A 26646-nucleotide genomic window follows, 5' to 3' on the forward strand; every position below is an offset into this window, starting at 1 on the left:
TTTACAAGTCCGAAATCTCGAAAACCAAAACTCGTATCGAAATTCGGTCCGTACAGTTTTCCGATCTTCAATAGCGTAAAAGAATCGCATCGGTCCGCGCCGGATCGGACGAGGGTGATTTTCCGAAAAATTTTCAATTTTCCCGAATCAGACCCTAATCTACAGTATCAGATACCGACACATATGGTAAGATACGGTCGCTCGAAACTGAAAAATTTTACAAGTCCGAAAATCCGAATTTTTTTTGCACAATCTGGCAACACTGTACGGAAAAATCAACTAATTTCTTGCCCCATCTGGCAACACTGTAAAATGCGATGTTGCAAAATTTCACCAATAAATAAATCATTTATTTACGTGCCCCGTTCGGCAACGCTGCTGCGCCATCTTGAAAAATACACCACTGCATAACCCGCAAAATGAAGGGGCATTATTACACCATTGCATAACCCGCATATTGAAGGGGCAACATGTAATACTGTCTTTTTACAGCGTTGCCATATTGAATAATAATCCCTACACAACGCTGTAATTTAATTCATATTTTTCTGCACAATCATGCAACGCTGTTGGATAATTTACTGGGCTAAAGTCGGCATTTTCACCCTGCTCGTGGCCTCCTCTTTCGGGGAGGCCCCGGACTCCTATCGTCCTCCCTTTTGCCATTTTCGCCGGACAACCCCCAAAGTTGGCCATTGGTTGTCTTAGGTCAGGGGAGAGGGATGCTGCGGCACGGCGTTGCAACCTCGGGAACGCTGTGGTCGTAGACCAGGCGGGTTGGCCCCTGGTCGAGCGGCTGATTTGGGGCCCCCGCAAAGGCGCGGTTTTTGACTGGTCAGTTTGGGCTGACCAGTGTTGGCCCCGTAGCTCGAAAGAGCCTAAAAGCCTCTCTGGGCCCCCCGTGGTTTTGGAAGCGAGGATGCACGGTGCAGCGGGACAGTGATAACGGCCCATAAAAAAAACTCGGGCGGCTATGAGAAGAATTCGGGGTGGTTTGGCCGATGGGCGAGTGACCACCTGTCTTTCTGTCTCATGTCCGGTCATGCTGCAGGCATCCTCGCCGCCCTTGGTATGTGCTTTCCCGTGTTGCAAACGCCATATCATCACAGAAACACAAATAGCAGAGGAAAATTGGATATAGATAGACCGATAGATTCGTAATGATACATGTTGGACAAAACATCGTAAATGGTTTCGTTCTGATAGGTGTTTTAAATGAATTTTGAAGGGCTAAGAATTTTTTTATGATTCTCGATCCTCTCCTCTAATAAATAGTCCGCGTATTCGCGTTTTGCCTTCTCCCAGTCAATGGGCACGAAACCATCATCATCATCTGGTTCTAATGCCGGGCATTTTTCAATGGTATATTTATTCATAATGACTAGAATATAACTATAATATGGGTATGAAAGGAGTAGAAGTAAATGTAGACAGCAAATTATTTATCCGGAACAGAAATCGAATTTTGATGAAATTTAGGTCTTTTCACTTCATTTATGTGAATATTTTGATTAGCTTTTTTATTTTTCGCGGTTCCACAGGTGCTCCGGAGGGGGTTGCCCGGGTCTAGCTCGTACACGGACGGCAGAGGGGATGGCACGGCAGGGGGAGTCCGCGGGAAAAAGCGTTCGAATCCGAATTCGCGTAAGGGGTCTTCCGACCACCACGGGTTGGCTGGCGGCGGAGACTGTGGTGGGACGGGAGAGCAAGGGACCAAAGGCTCGAGCATTCTTAACAAGGGCGGATAGCCTCGAGAAGGGAGCCTTGGGGAGGGCGGGGGAACCGCGGAAGGCCCGGCATGGGAGACGGCGCTTCGTAACCCGCAGGGATGGGGTTAGGACGGCGTCTGCGAAACCCTTCGTAGTCCGGCGGCGGTTGGCAGAAGTTAGCTGGTCTCTGTAAATAAGGATCGGAACATTTCCGCAAACATGTGCTGGGAAGGGGGGTTGGGGCCGCTCACGGAGAGAACAGAGTGCCCATCAAGATGTGGGATGCTGTGGAGCATCGTATCAAAAGTCAACATGTCTCAAAATTCGAGAAAAATGACGAGTAGCCGAAAAATGGAACCAATTGATGCGATATATCGCATGCCGTTCTGACACAAAATGTGGCATCCATCGAATCACCTTAATCGGATAAGCTCCTGTTAACATTGTAACTTCGTTTTTAAGCGTTTCAATTCTACCTGAAACAAATGAAAGGCTTTCATCGTGCGTGATTTCGTTTCGTTTCATGCAATCGCTGCCGTATTTCTCGCGAGAAGTGAGGGAGCACCCTCACCGCTCGTTCACCCTGTATAAACTCCCATTCCGGTTATACAGGTCGGCGAAGCATGGTACCGGAGGGATCCGATATCGATCCCTGGGGGTCCGTTTATGAATGAAGCAATTTGAACTTGAACTTTTTCGCGCTACCGCGTCAACCCCCCGTATTGTCGTTCCGTTGCTTTGTCATGAGCCGTGCCAATGCAGTCAACTTGAGTAGTCCTAAAGTTAACGGTTATTTGAATCAGCATAAATGAGCTTTCTGAATTTCAAGTGTCCTCGCAGTTTGTACAATCTCTGCATTGAAGTATTCGTTTCCGTATTGAAAAATGTAGAGGAGCCTGCCAAAAGGAGCACGCTAGTGCAGAAATTAGGTAAGTGCGAAGGCGTTTCTCGATCTTTGGTAGTTTTCCAGACAAATAAACGTAACAGCAAACGAAGATCGCAAAGTTGCGAGATCGGCTATAACCAGTCAATCTTTTCTAAGAATATAGTCACATATCTGCCCAAAATGTTTACGATAGTGTAGGTAGGTGATCAAACGGATAAGTAATGAATTGTCAGCGTAAAACGGCCGACCTTGTATGAAAACAAATGACGGATTTCTGGATAAGAAATTATCTTACCCAAAAACTAAGGTAGATCCTGAAAACTTCAGAGAACGAATCCATACCCGACCGATCAATCAATACTGTTGGGAGTGTTGAAAGGTAAAACGATTTGAGATTTTCATTTGAATAGCCCCGTCAAAATGCTCAGATTGGGAAGTTTTGAATACGCGTTGTTGAATATCTTGCCCTGGTGGTGGACGTCCGCTTCATGTGTGTTCATGCGGCGGGAGGTGAGCTCGGGTGACCTCCTGTCACCTCGAGTGAGCGAAGACGCGAAATAATGGACCACTAGACAAGGTACAAATTTGAGCGATCTGATACACGTTTCTTAACCAGAATTTCACGTAAAATACGATTGACACAACGAAAATTACTGAAACGAACTCCTAACGAAGATATCAATGTTTTAATTTCACATTGGTTACGAGGAATTTGAACTGCCCGCTCACAAGAAACTCAAAGCTCTACTTGAGTCAAATCGCGCACTACAACGGTTTCAGCAAGCCTCTTAATCGAGCAATGTTCATTTCCCACCATGTGTTGTTCAAACTATTAGCAATTTGCTGTAGCTAAGCCAAAGCGTCAATATTGAGGTTGCCAGATTTTTATATCGCAGAGACTGTCATGATAATGTTTAGAGCGCGATGTGAATCACGCATAGCATCGAGTTTTCATGAGCGGGTGGTTTGAATATACGCATCAAGAATCATTAAATATCTTCATAAGGTATCGATTTCGGTAATTTTCGTTGTGCGCATCGTGTTTTACGTAAAATTTTGGTTAAGAATCATGAATCAGAATGCTGAAATCCGTACCTTGTCTTGTGGTCCATTATGGCATTTCCGAAACTGTACCTTTGTTTCGCGTCCCTCTGCACGAGCTCACACTGAAAAAAATGATATAACGCGCTATACGAAACTGGTGTGGTAGGTACCCGTTTGAGGTGCTGTACGGAGCTGCCTAGTGGCGGCCACCAATTCGAATGGCGCGCGCCACGAAACTCGTTTGGTACAGCGCTGCGCGGTGCTGCGCCTCGCGGAATGTTTATGAATCTCAATCAGCCAGGCGGAGCAAATACTAACATTCTCGGATCTCATTTCATAATGGAGATACGTGATTTTACACTTTGGCTAATAGAATATATGTCACATTTTTGAAGAAAAGATACAGTTTAAGATGCTTAATAGCAGATACTCACCTTCAGGCTTCACAATTTGAAAAATCCAGTAGTAAGATCTGACAGCAGTTGGGTACAAAGAATTTCAATGTAGGTAGATCCATAACGATGATAATTTCTGTGAACTGATTTTTTAGTAAAATGTCCAGTAGACTGACACATTTACTTTAAGAATCAGATTTCAAGAAAGGTAATGGTGTAAAAAAACCTATGTTCATGAGCACGGTGGATATGAAGGATGAATAAGGAAAACATAAGAAACACTGATTTTGAGTAATGCTAACTCTAACTCACAAGAGAAAAGCTGTCAACCTGATGTTTTACACTAGCCATTTAGCAATCATTGATCAAGAACTTTCGAGTAATAGGAAATCACAAAAATCACAGGGTACAGAATAGAAGCTGGTTGTAAGCGATTACTTGGAGCGTTAAAGTAGGTAATGAATATTGATAAGGTAACCATGTAAAATGTTACTCAGGGGCACAAGATGGTGAGTAAGGGTGGTATTTTTCATCATTCAATCTAAAGCCAAGACCGACAGTTTCTATTTACAAATTAACGATTAATAGAGAGAGGAATAAGTATCCTTATTAGCCTTGAAACTGTTTAGCGCAGTCGCTCAGGAAATCCCAAATCATAGAAGAAAAGCGTTTAAAGAATTTCTCCGGTTGAGCACATATTTTGGTGCATTGATGTATCTCTCTGTAGTTCTAAGCACAAAACATTGAATTTTCATGGGTATAAGAGAGTTTTAGATGAAATAGGAAAATTATCAAGTAAATCATGGTACCCAGGCAATCTAGCGTATCATGCATCCATCAACATCTTGCCCTGGTATTTAACATTCTCAGAGGTGGACAAGGGAAAAGCGAAGTAAAATTTCGTTTGAAAAGATTATAAAATGAAAACTTCTAGACAACTAGGAAATGGAAAAAGCACAAAGTAATCTTACTTTGAAAACAAACAATCAAAGAGATTAAGGTCTCGGTCGACATTGTGGGCAAGTGCACTTAGGAGCTAGAGTAGCTTCAAAACTTCACGGCATCACAAAACCAATTAGGTTCGAACATGTTCAAGATAAATATATCCTTGATTGTAATTATATTTAACGAATAAACATGCTAAAAACTACCGATATTATGTATTGTGAGGGATCTGAGTGATATGAACTTGGTAATGGCCGGAACTTCGGTTTGGTACGATCGCGGTTTTCCACACATAAGACACGATGTTAGGAAAAGTAATGTAACAAACTGTTGAATACTAGAGTAAACATGAGATAGGGTGAAATTAGAATTAAATGTTTAAAGTCAAAGAGATACAAGAAAGAATATTGGCATGTTTTGATGACGAAGACACTGATAACAATCCAGACCAACAACAACCTGCCTTACTTACTGTTCATAGCAAAAACATCAATTATTAAAGATAGCAGCACTATCAACCCAAGAAGCGGGAAAATAGAATAATCATTTAAATTAAAGCGGGGACTTTTAAATTGACGCACCCGAAAAAGGGTCCGAAACCTTTGTAGTTGATACCTCAACGCAACGGCCATTTTTGTAACAGCTCGGAATGATTTGCCGTGGATGATGGTGTAAACGAGATGAATCGTGCCGCTTACCAAACTTGTTTGGTGCGCGGCATAAACCAGTACGTGACGTCAGTTTATAACTAAAAAATTCTGGTACGCCGCACTAGATTCTCGTTCTGCGCATCAAACTCTTTTTTCAGTGCACCTCCCGCCGCAGGAGCCTGCATGAGGTGGACTTCCATCAGGGTGGGGGCATGTAAATGTTTCGAAATGCGTTTCGCTGCACGTGACGTATCTTTAAAGGCTGAACACGGGGAAAAAGTGCATCCTGTTCCTCCTCAGAAAAGTCCAGATCGGAGCCATCTAAATTATCCAGTAATTTCAGTATTCTTTCATGGCACTTTGCCTCGAGGCATTATGTTGCACAATGGACCACTAGACAAGGTACGAATTAAAGGATTCTGATACATGTTTCTTAACCAAAATCTCACGCAAAACACGATTCGGGCAATGAAAATTACTGAAATCAACTCCTGACGGAGTTATGAACATTTTTATTACACATTGGTTACGAGGAATTTGAACTGCCCGCTCACAAGAAACTCAAAGCTCTACTTGAGTCAAATCGCGCACCACAACGGTTTCAGCGAGCCGCTCAATCGAGCAAACGTTCATTTCCCACCATGTGTTGTTCAAACTATTAGCAATTTGCTATAACTGAGCCAAAGCGTCAATATTGAGGTTGCCAGATTTTTATATCGCAGAGACTGTCATGATAATGTTTAGCGCGCGATGTGAATCACGCATAGCATCGAGTTTTCATGAGCGGGTGGTTTGAATTCACGCACTAAGAATCATTAAATATCTTAATAAGGTATCGATTTCGGTAATTTTCGTTGTGCGCATCGTGTTTTACGTAAAATTTTGGTTAGGAATCATGAATCAGAATGCTGAAATCCGTATCTTGTCTTGTGGTCCATTATGGCATTTCCGAAACTGTACCTTTGTTTCGCGTCCCTCTGCACGAGCTCACCTCCCGCCGCAGGAGCCTGCATGAGGTGGACTTCCATCAGGGTGGGGGCATGTAAATGTTTCGAAATGCGTTTCGCTGCACGTGACGTATCTTTAAAGGCTGGGGAAAAAGTGCATCCTGTTCCTTATCAGAAAGGTCCAGATCGGAGCCATCTAAATTATCCAGTAATTTCAGTATTCCTTAATGGCACTTTGCCTCGAGGCAATATGTTGCACAATTCTGCCGTGACAGCGAAGAGAGCCGTAAGTGCAAAAATGAAGTTTTGAGAAAACGGGCTCAGAAGCTTCTGACCGGAACATTTTATTGAAAGAAGCCTCCGTTCTTTGTCAAGTTGCCACTGATCGCCCGGAAGACTCCTAGAAATCGTATGGATGATTAAAAATCGACGGATTTTATTTCCATTACATAAAAAGGGTATTTTTCATTTTCATGCTAGGTTAATTGTTAGGCAAGACAGCTGTAAGTGCTATCTTCTGCATTCTTTCGTGGTTGCGTCTTGGACGCACAACAAACACATTTTCAGGTTAGAAATTGGCAGAAGAGGGCGGCACTTTACTGGAAAGCACTGTTTTCATTGGCTCTCATGCAACTACGGCTGTCTTGAAAAAAATTATGTCATTTTTTGTGCACTTACGGCTTTTGCATACGTCTCGTTTTCATTAAATTAGGATGCATTTTGCTGTTTTAGCTGCCTCAGTAATTTCATCTAAAAGAGTTTAGACGAATTTTGAAGAAAACTTCGAAAATTTTGCTCTTACGGCTCTCTTCGCTATCACGGCAGAATTATATGTATCACTCGAAAATAAACCAGAAACTTCGCACATGTATTGACATGCCTACTGCCTGCACCTAAGGCATGGACTGACTTTGTCCATTACAATGGACATTACTTTTTAAAAAAGTAGCGATTCACAAATTTTTCCGAATAAACTTCTGAGCGCGGGAATATCTTCATAGAGGTGTAATAGATTGCGTGGAACCTTAAAATTAATACCTAACCTCTTCAGACACATGCAATATCAACATAAATAGGCCCTTTGATCTCTATGAAAAAACTGAAAATCGCTGACATTCAAGGATCTTATAGTTAGTACCAAAAAGTCTGACTGAGAGCTGCACTTGTCAAGGGCCTCTACTGGATGCATATGAAAGCCTTCACGTCAAATCAGAGCTCCCCACTTGAATTGGCGCAAGTTTTGAACATCCGAAATGTAATGCCCATTGTAATGGACAAAGCCAGTGAACGGGTTAATGATCTGTCCGACGTACGTTGAAAGTGTCCGCTGAAGGAAAGAGTCACTTAGGCACAATGGAGAAGTTTCATGTGTGAGGAATTTGCGATTTGACTATCGATTCTTATGTAAAAGCCTCGTATCCACAGACATGTGTTTCCCCGTGTTTTCGCTTGCAACCCAGCCTCGAAGGGATTGCTTAACCCGCTTTTTCGCTAAAAGGGACACAGATGAGCCGAACTTCAGCCCCCAAACGATGCCAGGGCGACCTTTTCCGCCTGCAACAGGCCGTACAAATACCTTCCGACCGAGCGGAAACAGCCTCCACCAGCGGGCCTCGTATCCACAGACATGTGTTTCCCCGTGTTTTTGCTTGCAACCCAGCCTCGAAGGGATTGCTTAACCCGCTTTTTCGCTAAAAGGGACACAGGCGAGCCGAGCTTTAGCCCCCAACGGATGCCAGGGCGACTTTTTCCGCCCGCAACAGGCCATACAAATGCCTTCTGACCGAGCGGGGGAAGCCTCCACCAGCGTTGCAAGGTGAGGCGCCTCGTATCCACAGACGTCTGCTTCCAGGTGTTTTTGCTTGCAACCCAGTCTCGAAGGGATTGCTTAACCCGTTTTTACGGTAAAAGAGACACAGTCGAGCCGAGTTTTAGCCCCCAAACGATGCCAGGGCGACTTTTTCCGCCTGCAACAGGCCGTACAAATACCTTCCGACCGAGCGGGGCAAGCAGCGTTATAAGCTGAGGGGCCTCTTATCCACGGACGTCTGCTTCCAGGTGTTTTCGCTTGCAACCCTGTTTCGCATTGATTGCTTAACCCGCTTTTTCGCTATAAGGGACACAGTTGAGCCGAGCTTTAGCCCCCACACGATGCCAGGGCGACTTTTTCCGCCTGCAACAGGCCGTACAAACACCATCCGACCGAGCGGGGGAATTTTCCACCAGCGGGCCTCGTATCCATAGACGTCTGCTTCCCCGTGTTTTCGCTTGCAACCCAGTCTGGAAGGGATTGCTGAACCCGCTTTTTCGCTAAAAGGGACACAATTGAGCCGAGCTTTAGCCCCCAAACGATGCCAGGGCGACTTTTTCCGCCTGCAACAGGCCATACAAATGCCTTCTGACCGAGCGGGGGAAGCCTCCACCAGCGTTGTAAGGTGAGGCGCCTCGTAACCACAGACGTCTGCTTCCAGGTGTTTTTGCTTGCAACCCAGTCTCGAAAGGATGGCTTAACCCGTTTTTACGGTAAAAGAGACACAGTTGAGCTAAGCTTTAGCCCCCAAACGATGCCAGGGCGACTTTTTTTCGCCTGCAACAGGCCGTACAAAAACCGTCCGACCGAGCGGAGGAATTTTCCACCAGCGGGCCTCGTATCCACAGACGTCTGCTTCCCCGTGTTTTTGCTTGCAACCCAGTCTCCAAGAGATTGCTTAACCCGCTTTTTCGCTAAAAGGGACACAGTTGAGCCGAACTTCAGCCCCCAAACGATGCAAGGGCGACCTTTTCCGCCTGCAACAGGCCGTACAAATACCTTCCGACCGAGCGGAAACAGCTTCCACCAGCGGGTCTCGTATCCACAGACATGTGTTTCCCCGTGTTTTCGCTTGCAACCCAGCCTCGAAGGGATTGCTTAACCCGCTTTTTCGCTAAAAGGGACACAGGCGAGCCGAGCTTTAGCCCCCAACGGATGTCAGGGCGACTTTTTCCGCCCGCAACAGGCCATACAAATGCCTTCTGACCGAGCGGGGGAAGCCTCCACCAGCGTTGTAAGGTGAGGCGCCTCGTATCCACAGACGTCTGCTTCCAGGTGTTTTCGCTTGCAACCCTGTTTCGAATTGATTGCTTAACCCGCTATTTCGCTATAAGGGACACAGTTGAGCCGAACTTCAGCCCCCAAACGATGCCAGGGCGACTTTTTCCGCCTGCAACAGGCCGTACAAATACCATCCGACCGAGCGGGGGAATTTTCCACCAGCGGGCCTCGTATCCATAGACGTCTGCTTCCCCGTGTTTTCGCTTGCAACCCAGTCTCGAAGGGATTGCTTAACCCGCTTTTTCGCTAAAAGGGACACAATTGAGCCGAGCTTTAGCCCCCAAACGATGCCAGGGCGACCTTTTCCGCCTGCAACAGGCCGTACAAATACCTTCCGACCGAGCGGGGGAATTTTCCACCAGCGGGCCTCGTTTCCACAGACGTCTGCTTCCCCGTGTTTTTGCTTGCAACCCAGTCTCCAAGAGATTGCTTAACCCGCTTTTTCGTTAAAAGGGCACAATTGAGCCGAGCTTTAGTCCCCAACCGATGCCAGGATGACTTTTTCAGCCTGCAACAGGCCATACAAATGCCTTTCGACCGAGGGGGGCAAGCAGCGTTATAAACTGAGGGGCCTCGTATCCACAGACGTCTGCTTTCCCATGTTCTCGCTTGCAACGCAGTCTCGAAGGTATTGCTTAACCCGCTTTTTCGCAAAAAGGGACACAGTTGAGCCGAGCTTTAGCCCCCAAACGATGCCAGGGCGACCTTTTCCGCCTGCAACAGGCCGTACAAATACCTTCCGACCGAGCGGGGGAATTTTCCACCAGCGGGCCTCGTATCCATAGACGTCTGCTTCCCCGTGTTTTCGCTTGCAACCTAGTCTCGAAGGGATTGCTGAACCCGCTTTTTCGCTAAAAGGGACACAGTTGAGCCGAGCTTTTGCCCCCAACTGATGCCAGGGCGACTCTTCCCGCAGTTCATACATTCTATGGCCGATTTTTCTTAAGATCAAACAGGGAATGCAAGCACACGCTGGCATGGCGTGAGCCACTCGGTTATGTGCGTGCCTTGTGTTATAGAATAAAAGCAATTTTATTCGTAACTCATTTTGATTCATTTACTCATCACTCTTATACCTATACCATTGAAATTCCGCCAAGACACGCCACTATCACATCATGTTGTTGTTTTCGTTGTTTACATTCGCGACAGTGCTGCCACAGGCAAGAAAAATAAAAAATCTCCAAACGGCTCATGATACCCCCGAGGCTCGTGTTAGACCCACTGACGGTATCAATCGCCGAAATAGAATTATTAACTTGGAAAAAATAAAAGCCAAAGAACACCATTTGAAAACAACGGTTCGTGTAGGTTCGGGTCGAAATTGAGCTTTTACTAATCCTCTTAGCAGAGGCAGAGTGGGTACAAAATCGTTGGTTGCGCGGAGTTAGCCCAAAGGCCCCAGAGGGGGGTCCGGAAATTTTTTTTTTTAATAAGAGCCCCTCCCAAATCAAATTTTTGCCATTCTTACCTTAAAATTTGTGAATAATATTAGTGTTCAAAAGTGATGTACTTCACCTATATTTACTGTTCTTTTTCTGGAAACTGAAGCACATATTAAGGGATACCATCTATAACAAAGGTGATAGGGCAGGGGCATGAAACCTAAAGCTTAACATTAATTTAGGGTAACAAACCAGCAGCTTAAAATTAAGCATCTTGAAAGCTTCGCCTGGATTCGCGTTCGAAATGAGCACATTACATTTCTCATACTGATCACCCCATTCAATCCTGCGGATTTTCTTATGAAAATTAATCTTCACGGAAGCATAGTGGAGTGAATCATAGGTCATAAAATCCTCTAAATATCTCCTTACCGCTCCACACGAGTTTATGGAACTCGACACTTTGCCTGGATTCGCGGAAAGATTATTGACTAAAATAAATATTTAGAATTTATGAAAATGTATCTAGATGCATTGTTTTTAAATCTCAAGGTAAAGACGATAAGCGGATTGAGATGGAATTATTAATGTCAGAAATCTTTCATCGAGTGATAAAATTCAGCATCGTAGAATATGCCCAAAAAATTTCTACAGATTTAAACATGAAAAGGAAAAGATTTAAATTTTGAATATGAAAATTATTTTATTTCATCGACTAGCAATGATGACGTTTAGTAGAAGCATTTTTGACATAATCAAAGGCAAACATGAGAAATGTGTAGAATATTTCTTAAATTACATATAATATCAATACAATTTGCATTTTAACACGCCATTAAGTAGAAAAAACAAATAAACTCACATGTTTCTTCAATACACGTAACAACGCGTTGGCAACAGCTACACTGAACGATAACCGGTGTGAAAAGGAATTATTACTGTCAGAAATCTTTCAATGAGTGATAAAATACAGCATCGTAGATTATGCCAAAAAAAATGTCTAAAAATTTAAACATGAAAAGATAGGATTTAAATTTTGAATATGAAAATTCTTTTATTTCATTTACTAGCAATGACGGCGTTCAGTAAAAGTATTCTTGACATAAATAAAGGCAAACATGAGAAATGTGTAGAATATCTCTTAAATTACATATAATATCAATACAATTTGCATTTTAACACGCCATTAAGTACAGAAAGCAAAAAATTTACTTGTTTCTTCAATACAGGTAACAACGCGTTAGCAACAGCTACACCGGATAAGAACCGGATGGAAAAGAAATTATTAGTGTCAGAAATCTTTCATTGAGTGATAAAATACAGCATCGTAGAATATGCCAAAAAAAATGTCTACAGATCTAAACATGAAAAGGATAGGATTTAAAGTTTGAATATGAAAATTCATTTATTTCATTCACTAACAATGACGGCGTTCAGTAAAAGTATTCTTGACATAAATGAAGGCAAACATGAGAAATGTGTAGGATATCTCTTAAATTACATATAATATCAATAAAATTTGCATTTTAACACGCCATCAAGTACAGAAAACAAAAAACTCACATGTTTCTTCAATACTGGTAACAACGCGTTGGCAACAATGAGTAATCACTTCACTACCATTTAGGATCGAACAAGTCAACTCTGGTACCAGATACGTGGCTTAAATGTTCATAGTTTATGAGCGAATCTCGCACTGAAATAACGTTCTTTAACGTACAAGTAACGTCAGACTGGTTGTTTATTGTATGGTGCAGGCACTTGAGCGGAGGGCCAGTCAAATCTTTGAGCGAAGGACATCCCATATCTTCCAAGTTGATAACGGAAGTGCCGGTGAGCTGTGACAGTAACTTGGTGATTCCTGTTCCCTTGGCATAGATCGTTGAGGCTTTGTCCGTAAAATTCAATAGGCTCATTTTCCAATCTCTGTATTCTACCTCTCCGTCTTCCCATTTCAGACCGTGCACAAACTGTGTTACATGATGGGCATCCCTTCTTCGCGCACGGTTTAACTCTGTAAAGTCAAATGGTGATTTCACTACCCAATGGTAAATCCCCTTACCGTCAACGGTGGCTATACTGCACTCTTTTACAATTATATTATTTGTGTTGGCTCTAAATTCGTGTAGACTTATGACGCAACGCATTTTGAATCTTAATAAAACTGCGCGGGATCTTCTATAAAGACAAAAGACGTGTACCTAATCGTGTCTCACTAAGCACTGGTGGTAACTCACGCTCCGCGGCAAGGGCAACGTTGGGGGAGGAGACTAATTTGAGCTTCACCAATCGTGTCGTGTTTTTTGTCACGGCACAGTGTTGAGTGGGGCGAGGAAGGAACTTGATTAAACTCCACCCAATTGCGATCAACGCGGGTCGTTAGGCTGCACGTGAAGAGGTAGTGTTGTCGAGAACAGTGCAGGAGGGATAAGAACGTCCGTCAAGGTAGAGGGTGCGCATTTGATTTCCTGACAGACCGGGCACATTGTGATGTTTGCTTCGGATGAGTTTTCCACCAGTGAGGATTTCACTCCAACAACAGCAATGATGATGGTGATGAGAATTATTTTATCAATCATGATTTCTTCCTTGCGATACTGAGAAGAGAATGCATACTATTTATACGAAATCCTTACGATAGAGAGCCGCTCTCCTCTGTCTGGTGTATAAAACTATGCGAATTGCACTCAAAAGTCTGCATATCTTCCAGTCCTCTTCGTCTACTTTCTTGTACCCCTGCTTTAGGAAGTAAATTATTTCGTGCTCGTCTGCGACACGTTCTAGGAGAAGGCAAAATCTTTCCGTTATCTCAACTAACCCGTAACACCCGACGGGATCGGAAGTGTCTATTGAGCTGAGTTTAAGATGGTGGAACAACTTGTCAGGAAAAAGGAGTCGGGCAAACTTGTTCAAAAGCTCTGCTCGTATTCCTGTAAATTTGAAAGTGAAAGCCTCATATACCATATCCAAGGTGTTCAAATTATTTTATTTCATCGACTAGCAATGATGGCGCTTAGTAGAAGTATTTTTGACATAATTAAAGGCAAACATGAGAAATGTGTAGAATATTTCTTAAATTACATATAATAGAATACAATTTGCATTTTAACACGCCATTAAGCAGAAAAAACAAATAAACTCACATGTTTCTTCAACACACGTAACAACGCGTTGGCAACAGCTACACTGAACGATAACCGGATTGAAAAGGAATTATTACTGTCAGAAATCTTTCAATGAGTGATAAAATACAGCATCGTAGATTATGCCAAAAAAAATGTCTACATATTTAAACATGAAAAGGATAGAATTTAAAGTTTGAATATGAAAATTCTTTTATTTCATTCACTAGCAATGATGGCGTTTAGTAGTAGCATTTTTGACATAATTAAAGGCAAACATGAGAAATATGTAGAATATCTCTTAAATTACATATAATATCAATACAATTTGCATTTTAACACGCCATTAAGTACGGAAAACAAAAACTCACATGTTTCTTCAATATAGGTAACAACGCGTTAGCAACAGCTACACTGGATGATAACCGGATTGAAAAGGAATTATTACTGTCAGAAATCTTTCATTGAGTGATAAAATACAGCATCGTAGAATATGCCAAAAAAAATGTCTAAAAATTTAAACATGAAAAGATAGGATTTAAATTTTGAATATGAAAATTCTTTTATTTCATTTAATAGCAATGACGGCGTTCAGTAAAAGTATTCTTGACATAAATAAAGGCAAACATGAGAAATGTGTAGAATATCTCTTAAATTACATATAATATCAATACAATTTGCATTTTAAGACGCCATTAAGTACAGAAAGCAAAAAATTCACTTGTTTCTTCAATACAGGTAACAACGCGTTAGCAACAGCTACACTGGATAATAACCGGATTGAAAAGAAATTATTAGTGTCAGAAATCTTTCAATGAGTGATAAAATACAGCATCGTAGAATATGCCAAAAAAAATGTCTACAAATTTAAACATGAAAAGATAGGATTTAAATTTTGAATATGAAAATTCTTTTATTTCATTTACTAGCAATGACGGCGTTCAGTAAAAGTATTCTTGACATAAATAAAGGCAAACATGAGAAATGTGTAGAATATCTCTTAAATTACATATAATATCAATACAATTTGCATTTTAACACGCCATTAAGTACAGAAAGCAAAAAATTCACTTGTTTCTTCAATACAGGTAACAACGCGTTAGCAACAGCTACACCGGATAAGAACCGGATGGAAAAGAAATTATTAGTGTCAGAAATCTTTCATTGAGTGATAAAATACAGCATCGTAGAATATGCCAAAAAAAATGTCTACAGATCTAAACATGAAAAGGATAGGATTTAAAGTTTGAATATGAAAATTCATTTATTTCATTCACTAACAATGACGACGTTCAGTAAAAGTATTCTTGACATAAATAAAGGCAAACATGAGAAATGTGTAGGATATCTCTTAAATTACATATAATATCAATAAAATTTGCATTTTAACACGCCATCAAGTACAGAAAACAAAAAACTCACATGTTTCTTCAATACTGGTAACAACGCGTTGGCAACAATGAGTAATCACTTCACTACCATTTAGGATCGAACAAGTCAACTCTGGTACCAGATACGTGGCTTAAATGTTCATAGTTTATGAGCGAATCTCGCACTGAAATAACGTTCTTTAACGTACAAGTAACGTCAGACTGGTTGTTTATTGTATGGTGCAGGCACTTGAGCGGAGGGCCAGTCAAATCTTTGAGCGAAGGACATCCCATATCTTCCAAGTTGATAACGGAAGTGCCGGTGAGCTGTGACAGTAACTTGGTGATTTCTGTTCCCTTGGCATAGATCGTTGAGGCTTTGTCCGTAAAATTCAATAGGCTCATTTTCCAATCTCTGTATTCTACCTCTCCGTCTTCCCATTTCAGACCGTGCACAAACTGTGTTACATGATGGGCATCCCTTCTTCGCGCACGGTTTAACTCTGTAAAGTCAAATGGTGATTTCACTACCCAATGGTAAATCCCCTTACCGTCAACGGTGGCTATACTGCACTCTTTTACAATTATATTATTTGTGTTGGCTCTAAATCCGTGTAGACTTATGACGCAACGCATTTTGAATCTTAATAAAACTGCGCGGGATCTTCTATAAAGACAAAAGACGTGTACCTAATCGTGTCTCACTAAGCACTGGTGGTAACTCACGCTCCGCGGCAACGGCAACGATGGGGGAGGAGACTAATTTGAGCTTCACCAATCGTGTCGTGTTTTTTGTCACGGCACAGTGTTGAGTGGGGCGAGGAAGGAACTTGATTAAACTCCACCCAATTGCGATCAAGGCGGGTCGTTAGGCTGCACGTGAAGAGGTAGTGTTGTCGAGAACAGTGCAGGAGGGATAAGAACGTCCGTCAAGGTAGAGGGTGCGCATTTGATTTCCTGACAGACCGGGCACATTGTGATGTTTGCTTCGGATGAGTTTTCCACCAGTGAGGATTTCACTCCAACAACAGCAATGATGATGGTGATGAGAATTATTTTATCAATCATGATTTCTTCCTTGCGATACTGAGAAGAGAATGCATACTATTTATACGAAATCCTTACGATAGAGAGCCGCTCTCCTCTGTCTGGTGTATAAAACTATGCGAATTGCACTCAAAAGTCTGCATATCTTCCAGTCCTCTTCGTCTACTTTCTTGTACCCCTGCTTTAGGAAGTAAATTATTTCGTGCTCGTCTGCGACACGTTCTAGGAGAAGGCAAAATCTTTCCGTTATCTCAACTAACCCGTAACACCCGACGGGATCGGAAGTGTCTATTGAGCTGAGTTTAAGATGGTGGAACAACTTGTCAGGAAAAAGGAGTCGGGCAAACTTGTTCAAAAGCTCTGCTCGTATTCCTGTAAATTTGAAAGTGAGAGCCTCATATACCATATCCAAGGTGTTCAAATTATTTTATTTCATCGACTAGCAATGATGGCGTTTAGTAGAAGCATTTTTGACATAATTAAAGCAAACATGAGAAATGTGTAGAATATTTCTTAAATTACATATAATAGAATACAATTTGCATTTTAACACGCCATTAAGTAGAAAAAACAAATAAACTCACATGTTTCTTCAATACACGTAACAACGCGTTGGCAACAGCTACACTGAACGATAACCGGATTGAAAAGGAATTATTACTGTCAGAAATCTTTCAATGAGTGATAAAATACAGCATCGTAGATTATGCCAAAAAAAATGTCTACATATTTGAACATGAAAAGGATAGAATTTAAAGTTTGAATATGAAAATTCTTTTATTTCATTCACTAGCAATAACGGCGTTCAGTAAAAGCATTTTTGACATAATTAAAGGCAAACATGAGAAATGTGTAGAATATTCTCTTAAATTACATATAATATCAATACAATTTGCATTTTAACACGCCATTAAGTACGGAAAACAAAAACTCACATGTTTCTTCAATACAGGTAACAACGCGTTAGCAACAGCTACACTGGATGATAACCGGATTGAAAAGAAATTATTAGTGTCAGAAATCTTTCATTGAGTGATAAAATACAGCATCGTAGAATATGCCAAAAAAAATGTCTAAAAATTTAAACATGAAAAGATAGGATTTAAATTTTGAATATGAAAATTCTTTTATTTCATTTAATAGCAATGACGGCGTTCAGTAAAAGTATTCTTGACATAAATAAAGGCAAACATGAGAAATGTGTAGAATATCTCTTAAATTACATATAATATCAATACAATTTGCATTTTAAGACGCCATTAAGTACAGAAAGCAAAAAATTCACTTGTTTCTTCAATACAGGTAACAACGCGTTAGCAACAGCTACACTGGATAATAACCGGATTGAAAAGAAATTATTAGTGTCAGAAATCTTTCAATGAGTGATAAAATACAGCATCGTAGAATATGCCAAAAAAAATGTCTACAAATTTAAACATGAAAAGATAGGATTTAAATTTTGAATATGAAAATTCTTTTATTTCATTTACTAGCAATGACGGCGTTCAGTAAAAGTATTCTTGACATAAATAAAGGCAAACATGAGAAATGTGTAGAATATCTCTTAAATTACATATAATATCAATACAATTTGCATTTTAACACGCCATTAAGTACAGAAAGCAAAAAATTCACTTGTTTCTTCAATACAGGTAACAACGCGTTAGCAACAGCTACACCGGATAAGAACCGGATGGAAAAGAAATTATTAGTGTCAGAAATCTTTCATTGAGTGATAAAATACAGCATCGTAGAATATGCCAAAAAAAATGTCTACAGATCTAAACATGAAAAGGATAGGATTTAAAGTTTGAATATGAAAATTCATTTATTTCATTCACTAACAATGACGACGTTCAGTAAAAGTATTCTTGACATAAATAAAGGCAAACATGAGAAATGTGTAGGATATCTCTTAAATTACATATAATATCAATAAAATTTGCATTTTAACACGCCATCAAGTACAGAAAACAAAAAACTCACATGTTTCTTCAATACTGGTAACAACGCGTTGGCAACAATGAGTAATCACTTCACTACCATTTAGGATCGAACAAGTCAACTCTGGTACCAGATACGTGGCTTAAATGTTCATAGTTTATGAGCCAATCTCGCACTGAAATAACGTTCTTTAACGTACAAGTAACGTCAGACTGGTTGTATATTGTATGGTGCAGGCACTTGAGCGGAGGGCCAGTCAAATCTTTGAGCGAAGGACATCCCATATCTTCCAAGTTGATAACGGAAGTGCCGGTGAGCTGTGACAGTAACTTGGTGATTTCTGTTCCCTTGGCATAGATCGTTGAGGCTTTGTCCGTAAAATTCAATAGGCTCATTTTCCAATCTCTGTATTCTACTTCTCCGTCTTCCCATTTCAGACCGTGCACAAACTGTGTTACATGATGGGCATCCCTTCTTCGCGCACGGTTTAACTCTGTAAAGTCAAATGGTGATTTCACTACCCAATGGTAAATCCCCTTACCGTCAACGGTGGCTATACTGCACTCTTTTACAATTATATTATTTGTGTTGGCTCTAAATCCGTGTAGACTTATGACGCAACGCATTTTGAATCTTAATAAAACTGCGCGGGATCTTCTATAAAGACAAAAGACGTGTACCTAATCGTGTCTCACTAAGCACTGGTGGTAACTCACGCTCCGCGGCAACGGCAACGATGGGGGAGGAGACTAATTTGAGCTTCACCAATCGTGTCGTGTTTTTTGTCACGGCACAGTGTTGAGTGGGGCGAGGAAGGAACTTGATTAAACTCCACCCAATTGCGATCAAGGCGGGTCGTTAGGCTGCACGTGAAGAGGTAGTGTTGTCGAGAACAGTGCAGGAGGGATAAGAACGTCCGTCAAGGTAGAGGGTGCGCATTTGATTTCCTGACAGACCGGGCACATTGTGATGTTTGCTTCGGATGAGTTTTCCACCAGTGAGGATTTCACTCCAACAACAGCAATGATGATGGTGATGAGAATTATTTTATCAATCATGATTTCTTCCTTGCGATACTGAGAAGAGAATGCATACTATTTATACGAAATCCTTACGATAGAGAGCCGCTCTCCTCTGTCTGGTGTATAAAACTATGCGAATTGCACTCAAAAGTCTGCATATCTTCCAGTCCTCTTCGTCTACTTTCTTGTACCCCTGCTTTAGGAAGTAAATTATTTCGTGCTCGTCTGCGACACGTTCTAGGAGAAGGCAAAATCTTTCCGTTATCTCAACTAACCCGTAACACCCGACGGGATCGGAAGTGTCTATTGAGCTGAGTTTAAGATGGTGGAACAACTTGTCAGGAAAAAGGAGTCGGGCAAACTTGTTCAAAAGCTCTGCTCGTATTCCTGTAAATTTGAAAGTGAGAGCCTCATATACCATATCCAAGGTGTTCAAATTATTTTATTTCATCGACTAGCAATGATGGCGTTTATTAGAAGCATTTTTGACATAATTAAAAGCAAACATGAGAAATGTGTAGAATATTTCTTAAATTACATATAATAGAATACAATTTGCATTTTAACACGCCATTAAGTAGAAAAAACAAATAAACTCACATGTTTCTTCAATACACGTAACAACGCGTTGGCAACAGCTACACTGAACGATAACCGGATTGAAAAGGAATTATTACTGTCAGAAATCTTTCAATGAGTGATAAAATACAGCATCGTAGATTATGCCAAAAAAAATGTCTACATATTTGAACATGAAAAGGATAGAATTTAAAGTTTGAATATGAAAATTCCTTTATTTCATTCACTACCAATAACGGCGTTCCGTAAAAGTATTCTTGACATAATTAAAGGCAAACATGAGAAATGTGTAGAATTTCTCTTAAATTACATATAATATCAATACAATTTGCATTTTAACACGCCATTAAGTACGGAAAACAAAAACTCATATGTTTCTTCAATACAGGTAACAACGCGTTAGCAACAGCTACACTGGATGATAACCGGATTGAAAAGAAATTATTAGTGTCAGAAATCTTTCATTGAGTGATAAAATACAGCATCGTAGAATATGCCAAAAAAAATGTCTAAAAATTTAAACATGAAAAGATAGGATTTAAATTTTGAATATGAAAATTCTTTTATTTCATTTAATAGCAATGACGGCGTTCAGTAAAAGTATTCTTGACATAAATAAAGGCAAACATGAGAAATGTGTAGAATAACTCTTAAATTACATATAATATAAATACAATTTGCATTTTAAGACGCCATTAAGTACAGAAAGCAAAAAATTCACTTGTTTCTTCAATACAGGTAACAACGCGTTAGCAACAGCTACACCGGATAAGAACCGGATGGAAAAGAAATTATTAGTTCAGAAATCTTTCATTGAGTGATAAAATACAGCATCGTAGAATATGCCAAAAAAAATGTCTACAGATCTAAACATGAAAAGGATAGGATTTAAAGTTTGAATATGAAAATTCATTTATTTCATTCACTAACAATGACGACGTTCAGTAAAAGTATTCTTGACATAAATAAAGGCAAACATGAGAAATGTGTAGGATATCTCTTAAATTACATATAATATCAATAAAATTTGCATTTTAACACGCCATCAAGTACAGAAAACAAAAAACTCACATGTTTCTTCAATACTGGTAACAACGCGTTGGCAACAATGAGTAATCACTTCACTACCATTTAGGATCGAACAAGTCAACTCTGGTACCAGATACGTGGCTTAAATGTTCCTAGTTTATGAGCCAATCTCGCACTGAAATAACGTTCTTTAACGTACTAGTAACGTCAGACTGGTTGTTTATTGTATGGTGCAGGCACTTGAGCGGAGGGCCAGTCAAATCTTTGAGCGAAGGACATCCCATATCTTCCAAGTTGATAACGGAAGTGCCGGTGAGCTGTGACAGTAACTTGGTGATTTCTGTTCCCTTGGCATAGATCGTTGAGGCTTTGTCCGTAAAATTCAATAGGCTCATTTTCCAATCTCTGTATTCTACTTCTCCGTCTTCCCATTTCAGACCGTGCACAAACTGTGTTACATGATGGGCATCCCTTCTTCGGGCACGGTTTAACTCTGTAAAGTCAAATGGTGATTTCACTACCCAATGGTAAATCCCCTTACCGTCAACGGTGGCTATACTGCACTCTTTTACAATTATATTATTTGTGTTGGCTCTAAATCCGTGTAGACTTATGACGCAACGCATTTTGAATCTTAATAAAACTGCGCGGGATCTTCTATAAAGACAAAAGACGTGTACCTAATCGTGTCTCACTAAGCACTGGTGGTAACTCACGCTCCGCGGCAACGGCAACGATGGGGGAGGAGACTAATTTGAGCTTCACCAATCGTGTCGTGTTTTTTGTCACGGCACAGTGTTGAGTGGGGCGAGGAAGGAACTTGATTAAACTCCACCCAATTGCGATCAAGGCGGGTCGTTAGGCTGCACGTGAAGAGGTAGTGTTGTCGAGAACAGTGCAGGAGGGATAAGAACGTCCGTCAAGGTAGAGGGTGCGCATTTGATTTCCTGACAGACCGGGCACATTGTGATGTTTGCTTCGGATGAGTTTTCCACCAGTGAGGATTTCACTCCAACAACAGCAATGATGATGGTGATGAGAATTATTTTATCAATCATGATTTCTTCCTTGCGATACTGAGAAGAGAATGCATACTATTTATACGAAATCCTTACTATAGAGAGCCGCTCTCCTCTGTCTGGTGTATAAAACTATGCGAATTGCACTCAAAAGTCTGCATATCTTCCAGTCCTCTTCGTCTACTTTCTTGTACCCCTGCTTTAGGAAGTAAATTATTTCGTGCTCGTCTGCGACACGTTCTAGGAGAAGGCAAAATCTTTCCGTTATCTCAACTAACCCGTAACACCCGACGGGATCGGAAGTGTCTATTGAGCTGAGTTTAAGATGGTGGAACAACTTGTCAGGAAAAAGGAGTCGGGCAAACTTGTTCAAAAGCTCTGCTCGTATTCCTGTAAATTTGAAAGTGAGAGCCTCATATACCGTATCCAAGGTGTTCATCGCTCTGATCGATTGTGATTTGAGGGTTGGAGCGTCCATACTTGACGAGTTCTTGTTTTGAAATGATCGATCACACTTCCTCGACACTATTTATACGTTCCCCCGACTGGCATTGATAATTCCCCCACTTGCATGAAAGCGTAGTTTTATATTACACTACTACAAATTATGACTACACAGTTTGCTTGAGTGAAACCGAGTTTGGTGATTAACAAATACTACTATATTTACTTTGAGGAAAATTATGACTCTACAGTTTCTTTCCGCTCGGGAAGAAAACTATATATATTTACCTCCAAGTAGAAAACTCGTCAGTCTCACTTTTGATGATATTGGAAACCCTCGAGCTTATAATAGTATTCACATGTTCACTTTGAAATCTTTAAGTAGACGAAGAGGACTTGAAGATATGCAGACTATTGAGTGCAATTCGCATAGTTTTATACACCAGACAGAGGAGAGCGGCTCTCTATAGTAAGGATTTCGTATAAATAGTATGCATTCTCTTCTCAGTATCGCAAGGAAGAAATCATGATTGATAAAATAATTCTCATCACCATCATCATTGCTGTTGTTGGAGTGAAATCCTCACTGGTGGAAAACTCATCCGAAGCAAACATCACAATGTGCCCGGTCTGTCAGGAAATCAAATGCGCACCCTCTACCTTGACGGACGTTCTTCTATTCATCTTGAGTTTACTGGCACTCATTTGCTCCGCTCCGTACCTGTACTCCAAGTACCTATCATCCGACTGCAAGTTCCGTTTCGTCAGGATGGCCCGGAAAAATAACAATCGGAAAGTCGATGACATAAGTGTCGATTTAAAGTTCGGTGAACGAGAAGGAATCGATGTTTGTGGTTGACAACCCTCACGTTTTTAGTGCGTTTTCTAAACGCGAACTGTTTTTAAACTGTAACTGTAAATATCCAATAAAAAAATAATAAAAATTTTTGATTCGTCAAACTGCTGAACTTTGCAATATCCATTCCCCAGTCGCTCATCCCAAAACGCAACGTTCCCGATACGCATCTCCAAGCGCACACCAGTAAAAAATTTGAAATTCCCGAATCAGACGCTAATCTCCAGTATCCGATACCAGGTCCATACTGTAAGATACGGTCTTTCGAAGCCGAAAATTTTACAAGTCGGAAATCTCGAAAACGAAAAGTCGTATCGAAATTCGGTCAGTACAGTTTTCCGATCTTCGAAAGTGGAAAAGGATCGCATCGATCCGCAACGGATCGGACGAGGGTAATTTTCCGAAATTTTTTCAATTTCCCGAATCAGACCCTAATCTCCAGTCTCCGAAACCAGGCCCATACTGTTAGATACGGTCTCTCGAAACGGAAAATTTTTACAAGTCCGAAAATCCGAATTTTTTGCACAATCCGGCAACAGTGTACGGAAAAAAATCAACTAATTTCTTGCCCCATCTGGCAACTCTGTAAAATGCAATGTTGCAAAATTTCACCAATAAATAAATCATTTATTTACGTGCACCGTTCGGCAACGCTGCTGCGCCATCTTGAAAAATACACCATTGCATAACCCGCAAAATGAAGGGGCAACATTACACTATTGCATAACCCGCATATTGAAGGGGCAACATGCAATACTTTCATTTTACAGCGTTGTCATATTGAACAATAATCCCCATACAACACAGTAATTTAATTCGTATTTTTCTGCACAATTAGGCTAAAAACTTTTGCGCTCAAGTCGCTATTTTCTCCCTACTGGGAGTTGATTTCAGGGAAAATCGATGGCACCATCGTGTTTCTCGCAAACTTTTACATAGGAATAAATAGTCAAATCGGAAATTCCTTACACATGCAACATCTCCATTCTGGGGAAGATTTTTTTTTTTTTCAAATTTAACCGATCCGAAATTTGGAGACAATACTTTCGCTGCCGAAAAACGATCCGAGACCCGACCAAAGGGTCGGAGTCGAATCGAGGATGTACTATAGTTCAAATTTGATCCGTGTGCCTAATTTACTTTTGTATGTTTATAAAACTAACAAGCCCCATCAATACTTGAGGATGTTATGCTATTCGCTACTTGGAACACCCGCTCTTGGAGCCAGGACTGGTCCTCACTTTTGACTGCCTCCATTCGCGCCGCTGTGGTGCCATATCAGCGCGACATACTTCAAAATTTGAAAAATCAATGCAAGGTTTGTGGCCTCCCTTATCCATGAATGTAGGCTGCTGTTGGTTTTTTAAATTGTACCGAGTATTTTTATACCTCCTTGATCGTAACAGCGTAGAAAGTTCGCCGACTAATAGTACTCTGAAAGAAACTACAGTAAGTCCATCCACAAAGCGGCAGCTGAAAAAAAATTCGACCAATGTGTTCAAGGCTGTTGAATGAAAAAACGCTTTTTCTTAAAATTTCCTCCTCCTCACCCCATCAAGAATCACCATCGAATCACTCACCCAAAACCTGCAGATCGGAGTGGCCAAAATGCCGGAACCTTCCAGTTCCGCCAATCGAAAAGAATTCAAATTTCAAGTACCACAAGGTTGGGCATCCGGTACCCCTCCGGAAATCGAACCCGGGACCTCCTGATCATAAACGTAGCGCATGATCTACAAGCTACACCTAATAATGGGGAAAAATAATAATAGGGAACAGAAAAAAATGTAAGCAATACTTATTGAGAGCTCGATAACTCAATAGCTGTTTGTTGTTAATTCAAAATGTTGTTTATAAATTCTGTGTGTTGCATCAGAGCAGCATGCAAGTGATATTTCACTCAATTAAAGTAATGAAAAAAAGTTATTTATCACATTACGAGGATTATATGGAAAATTAAGAAAAAATAATGGATTGAAAAAAATTAAACGCACGAATTATGAAAAGTGTCTAAATGCCAGAGAAGAAAGTCTCAGCATCGCTGGAAGGACTAGCTTCAACTGCGCACTCTCCGCTTTCGCCCAGACTGCTTTCTTCCTGATAGCTTTTATCTTGCATACCATTTCGGTTCAAGGCAGTAAAGCTGTCTAAAGAACTGGTTTGGTTTATACCTCGGTTTTCAGCGACATGGTCATCCCATGCGTCATACTGCTGACTATTTGCGTAGAGTTTACCAGGGTTACCAAGGTTCGGAAAATACCTTGACAGCCCCCAACTTTTCTCCTTTTTCATATTCCATGAATTCTAGGTAATCATGAAATTTACTACTAGATCCCACCGGATCCTCAAATTTCGGCCTAAAGGTCATCGCCATCTAGCACACCTCGTCGGCCACCTTTGATTTTCTGCAAAAGAGATAGATTATTCAAGGCAGTAAAGCTGTTTAAAGAACTAGTTCGGTTTATACCTCGGTTTTCAGCGACATGGTCATCCCATGCGTCATACTGCTGACTATTTGCGTAGGGTTTATCGAACAAAATGTAGCTATTTGGAGGCTGTGCAAAGTAGTGGCTCCTGTATCCATTTGGATTATTTGCTTTGACTAGCCGCAGCATTGCGAGAACCCCTATTCGTGTATAAAAAATACTGTACTTTTTTCAAAAATGCGGTAATTTCACACACGCGTGTACTTACATCTTTTAAATCCTCTGAGCGTCTTTCGAATTTAGGAGATACAATGAAAATATCCGCCTCGCTCACCAGGCGTAAGCAATGGAGATGTTGCATGTGTGAGGAATTTGCGATTTGACTGTTGATTCTTACGTAAAAGTTCGCGAGAAACGCGATGGTGCCACTGGCATTCTCTGAAATCAACTCCCAAGCTCAAAAAAAGCTCTCAAACTGAGGCCAAAATGGAGGGGATATTCCACGCTATCCTGAGAGTCCACGTCTACATCAAGACAAACTCTCCATGCAAAGATAGGGAGCAAATACATTGACAGGGCTGCCACTTTATTTGGGGACTTCAAAACTGAAAACACGGCAACCCTGCTAATGTATTTGCTCCCTATCTTTGCATGGAGAGTTTGTCTTGATGTAGAGGTGGACTCTCAGGATAGCGTGGGATATCCCCTCCATTTTGGCCTCAACTTGAGAGCTTTT

The 26646-nt window shown here is 41.0% G+C and overlaps 1 protein-coding gene across 2 annotated transcripts in view; it reads left to right on the forward strand.

Moving 5' to 3' along the window:
• The first annotated feature begins 1804 nt into the window (after nt 1-1804).
• LOC109034354 (uncharacterized) overlaps nt 1805-26646 on the forward strand; it is a 52780-nt gene continuing 27938 nt past the window's right edge. For both annotated transcript variants that reach the window (XM_072303792.1, XM_072303793.1), the window contains exons 1-2: nt 1805-2638; nt 24651-24802. In XM_072303792.1, the coding sequence (XP_072159893.1) occupies nt 2518-2638; nt 24651-24802 (273 nt within the window). In that variant the 5' untranslated portion in view covers nt 1805-2517. The remainder of the gene's footprint in view (nt 2639-24650; nt 24803-26646) is intronic.

Source organism: Bemisia tabaci, chromosome 8 (genome assembly GCF_918797505.1).
Source record: "Bemisia tabaci chromosome 8, PGI_BMITA_v3".
Lineage (NCBI taxonomy): Eukaryota > Metazoa > Arthropoda > Insecta > Hemiptera > Aleyrodidae > Bemisia > Bemisia tabaci.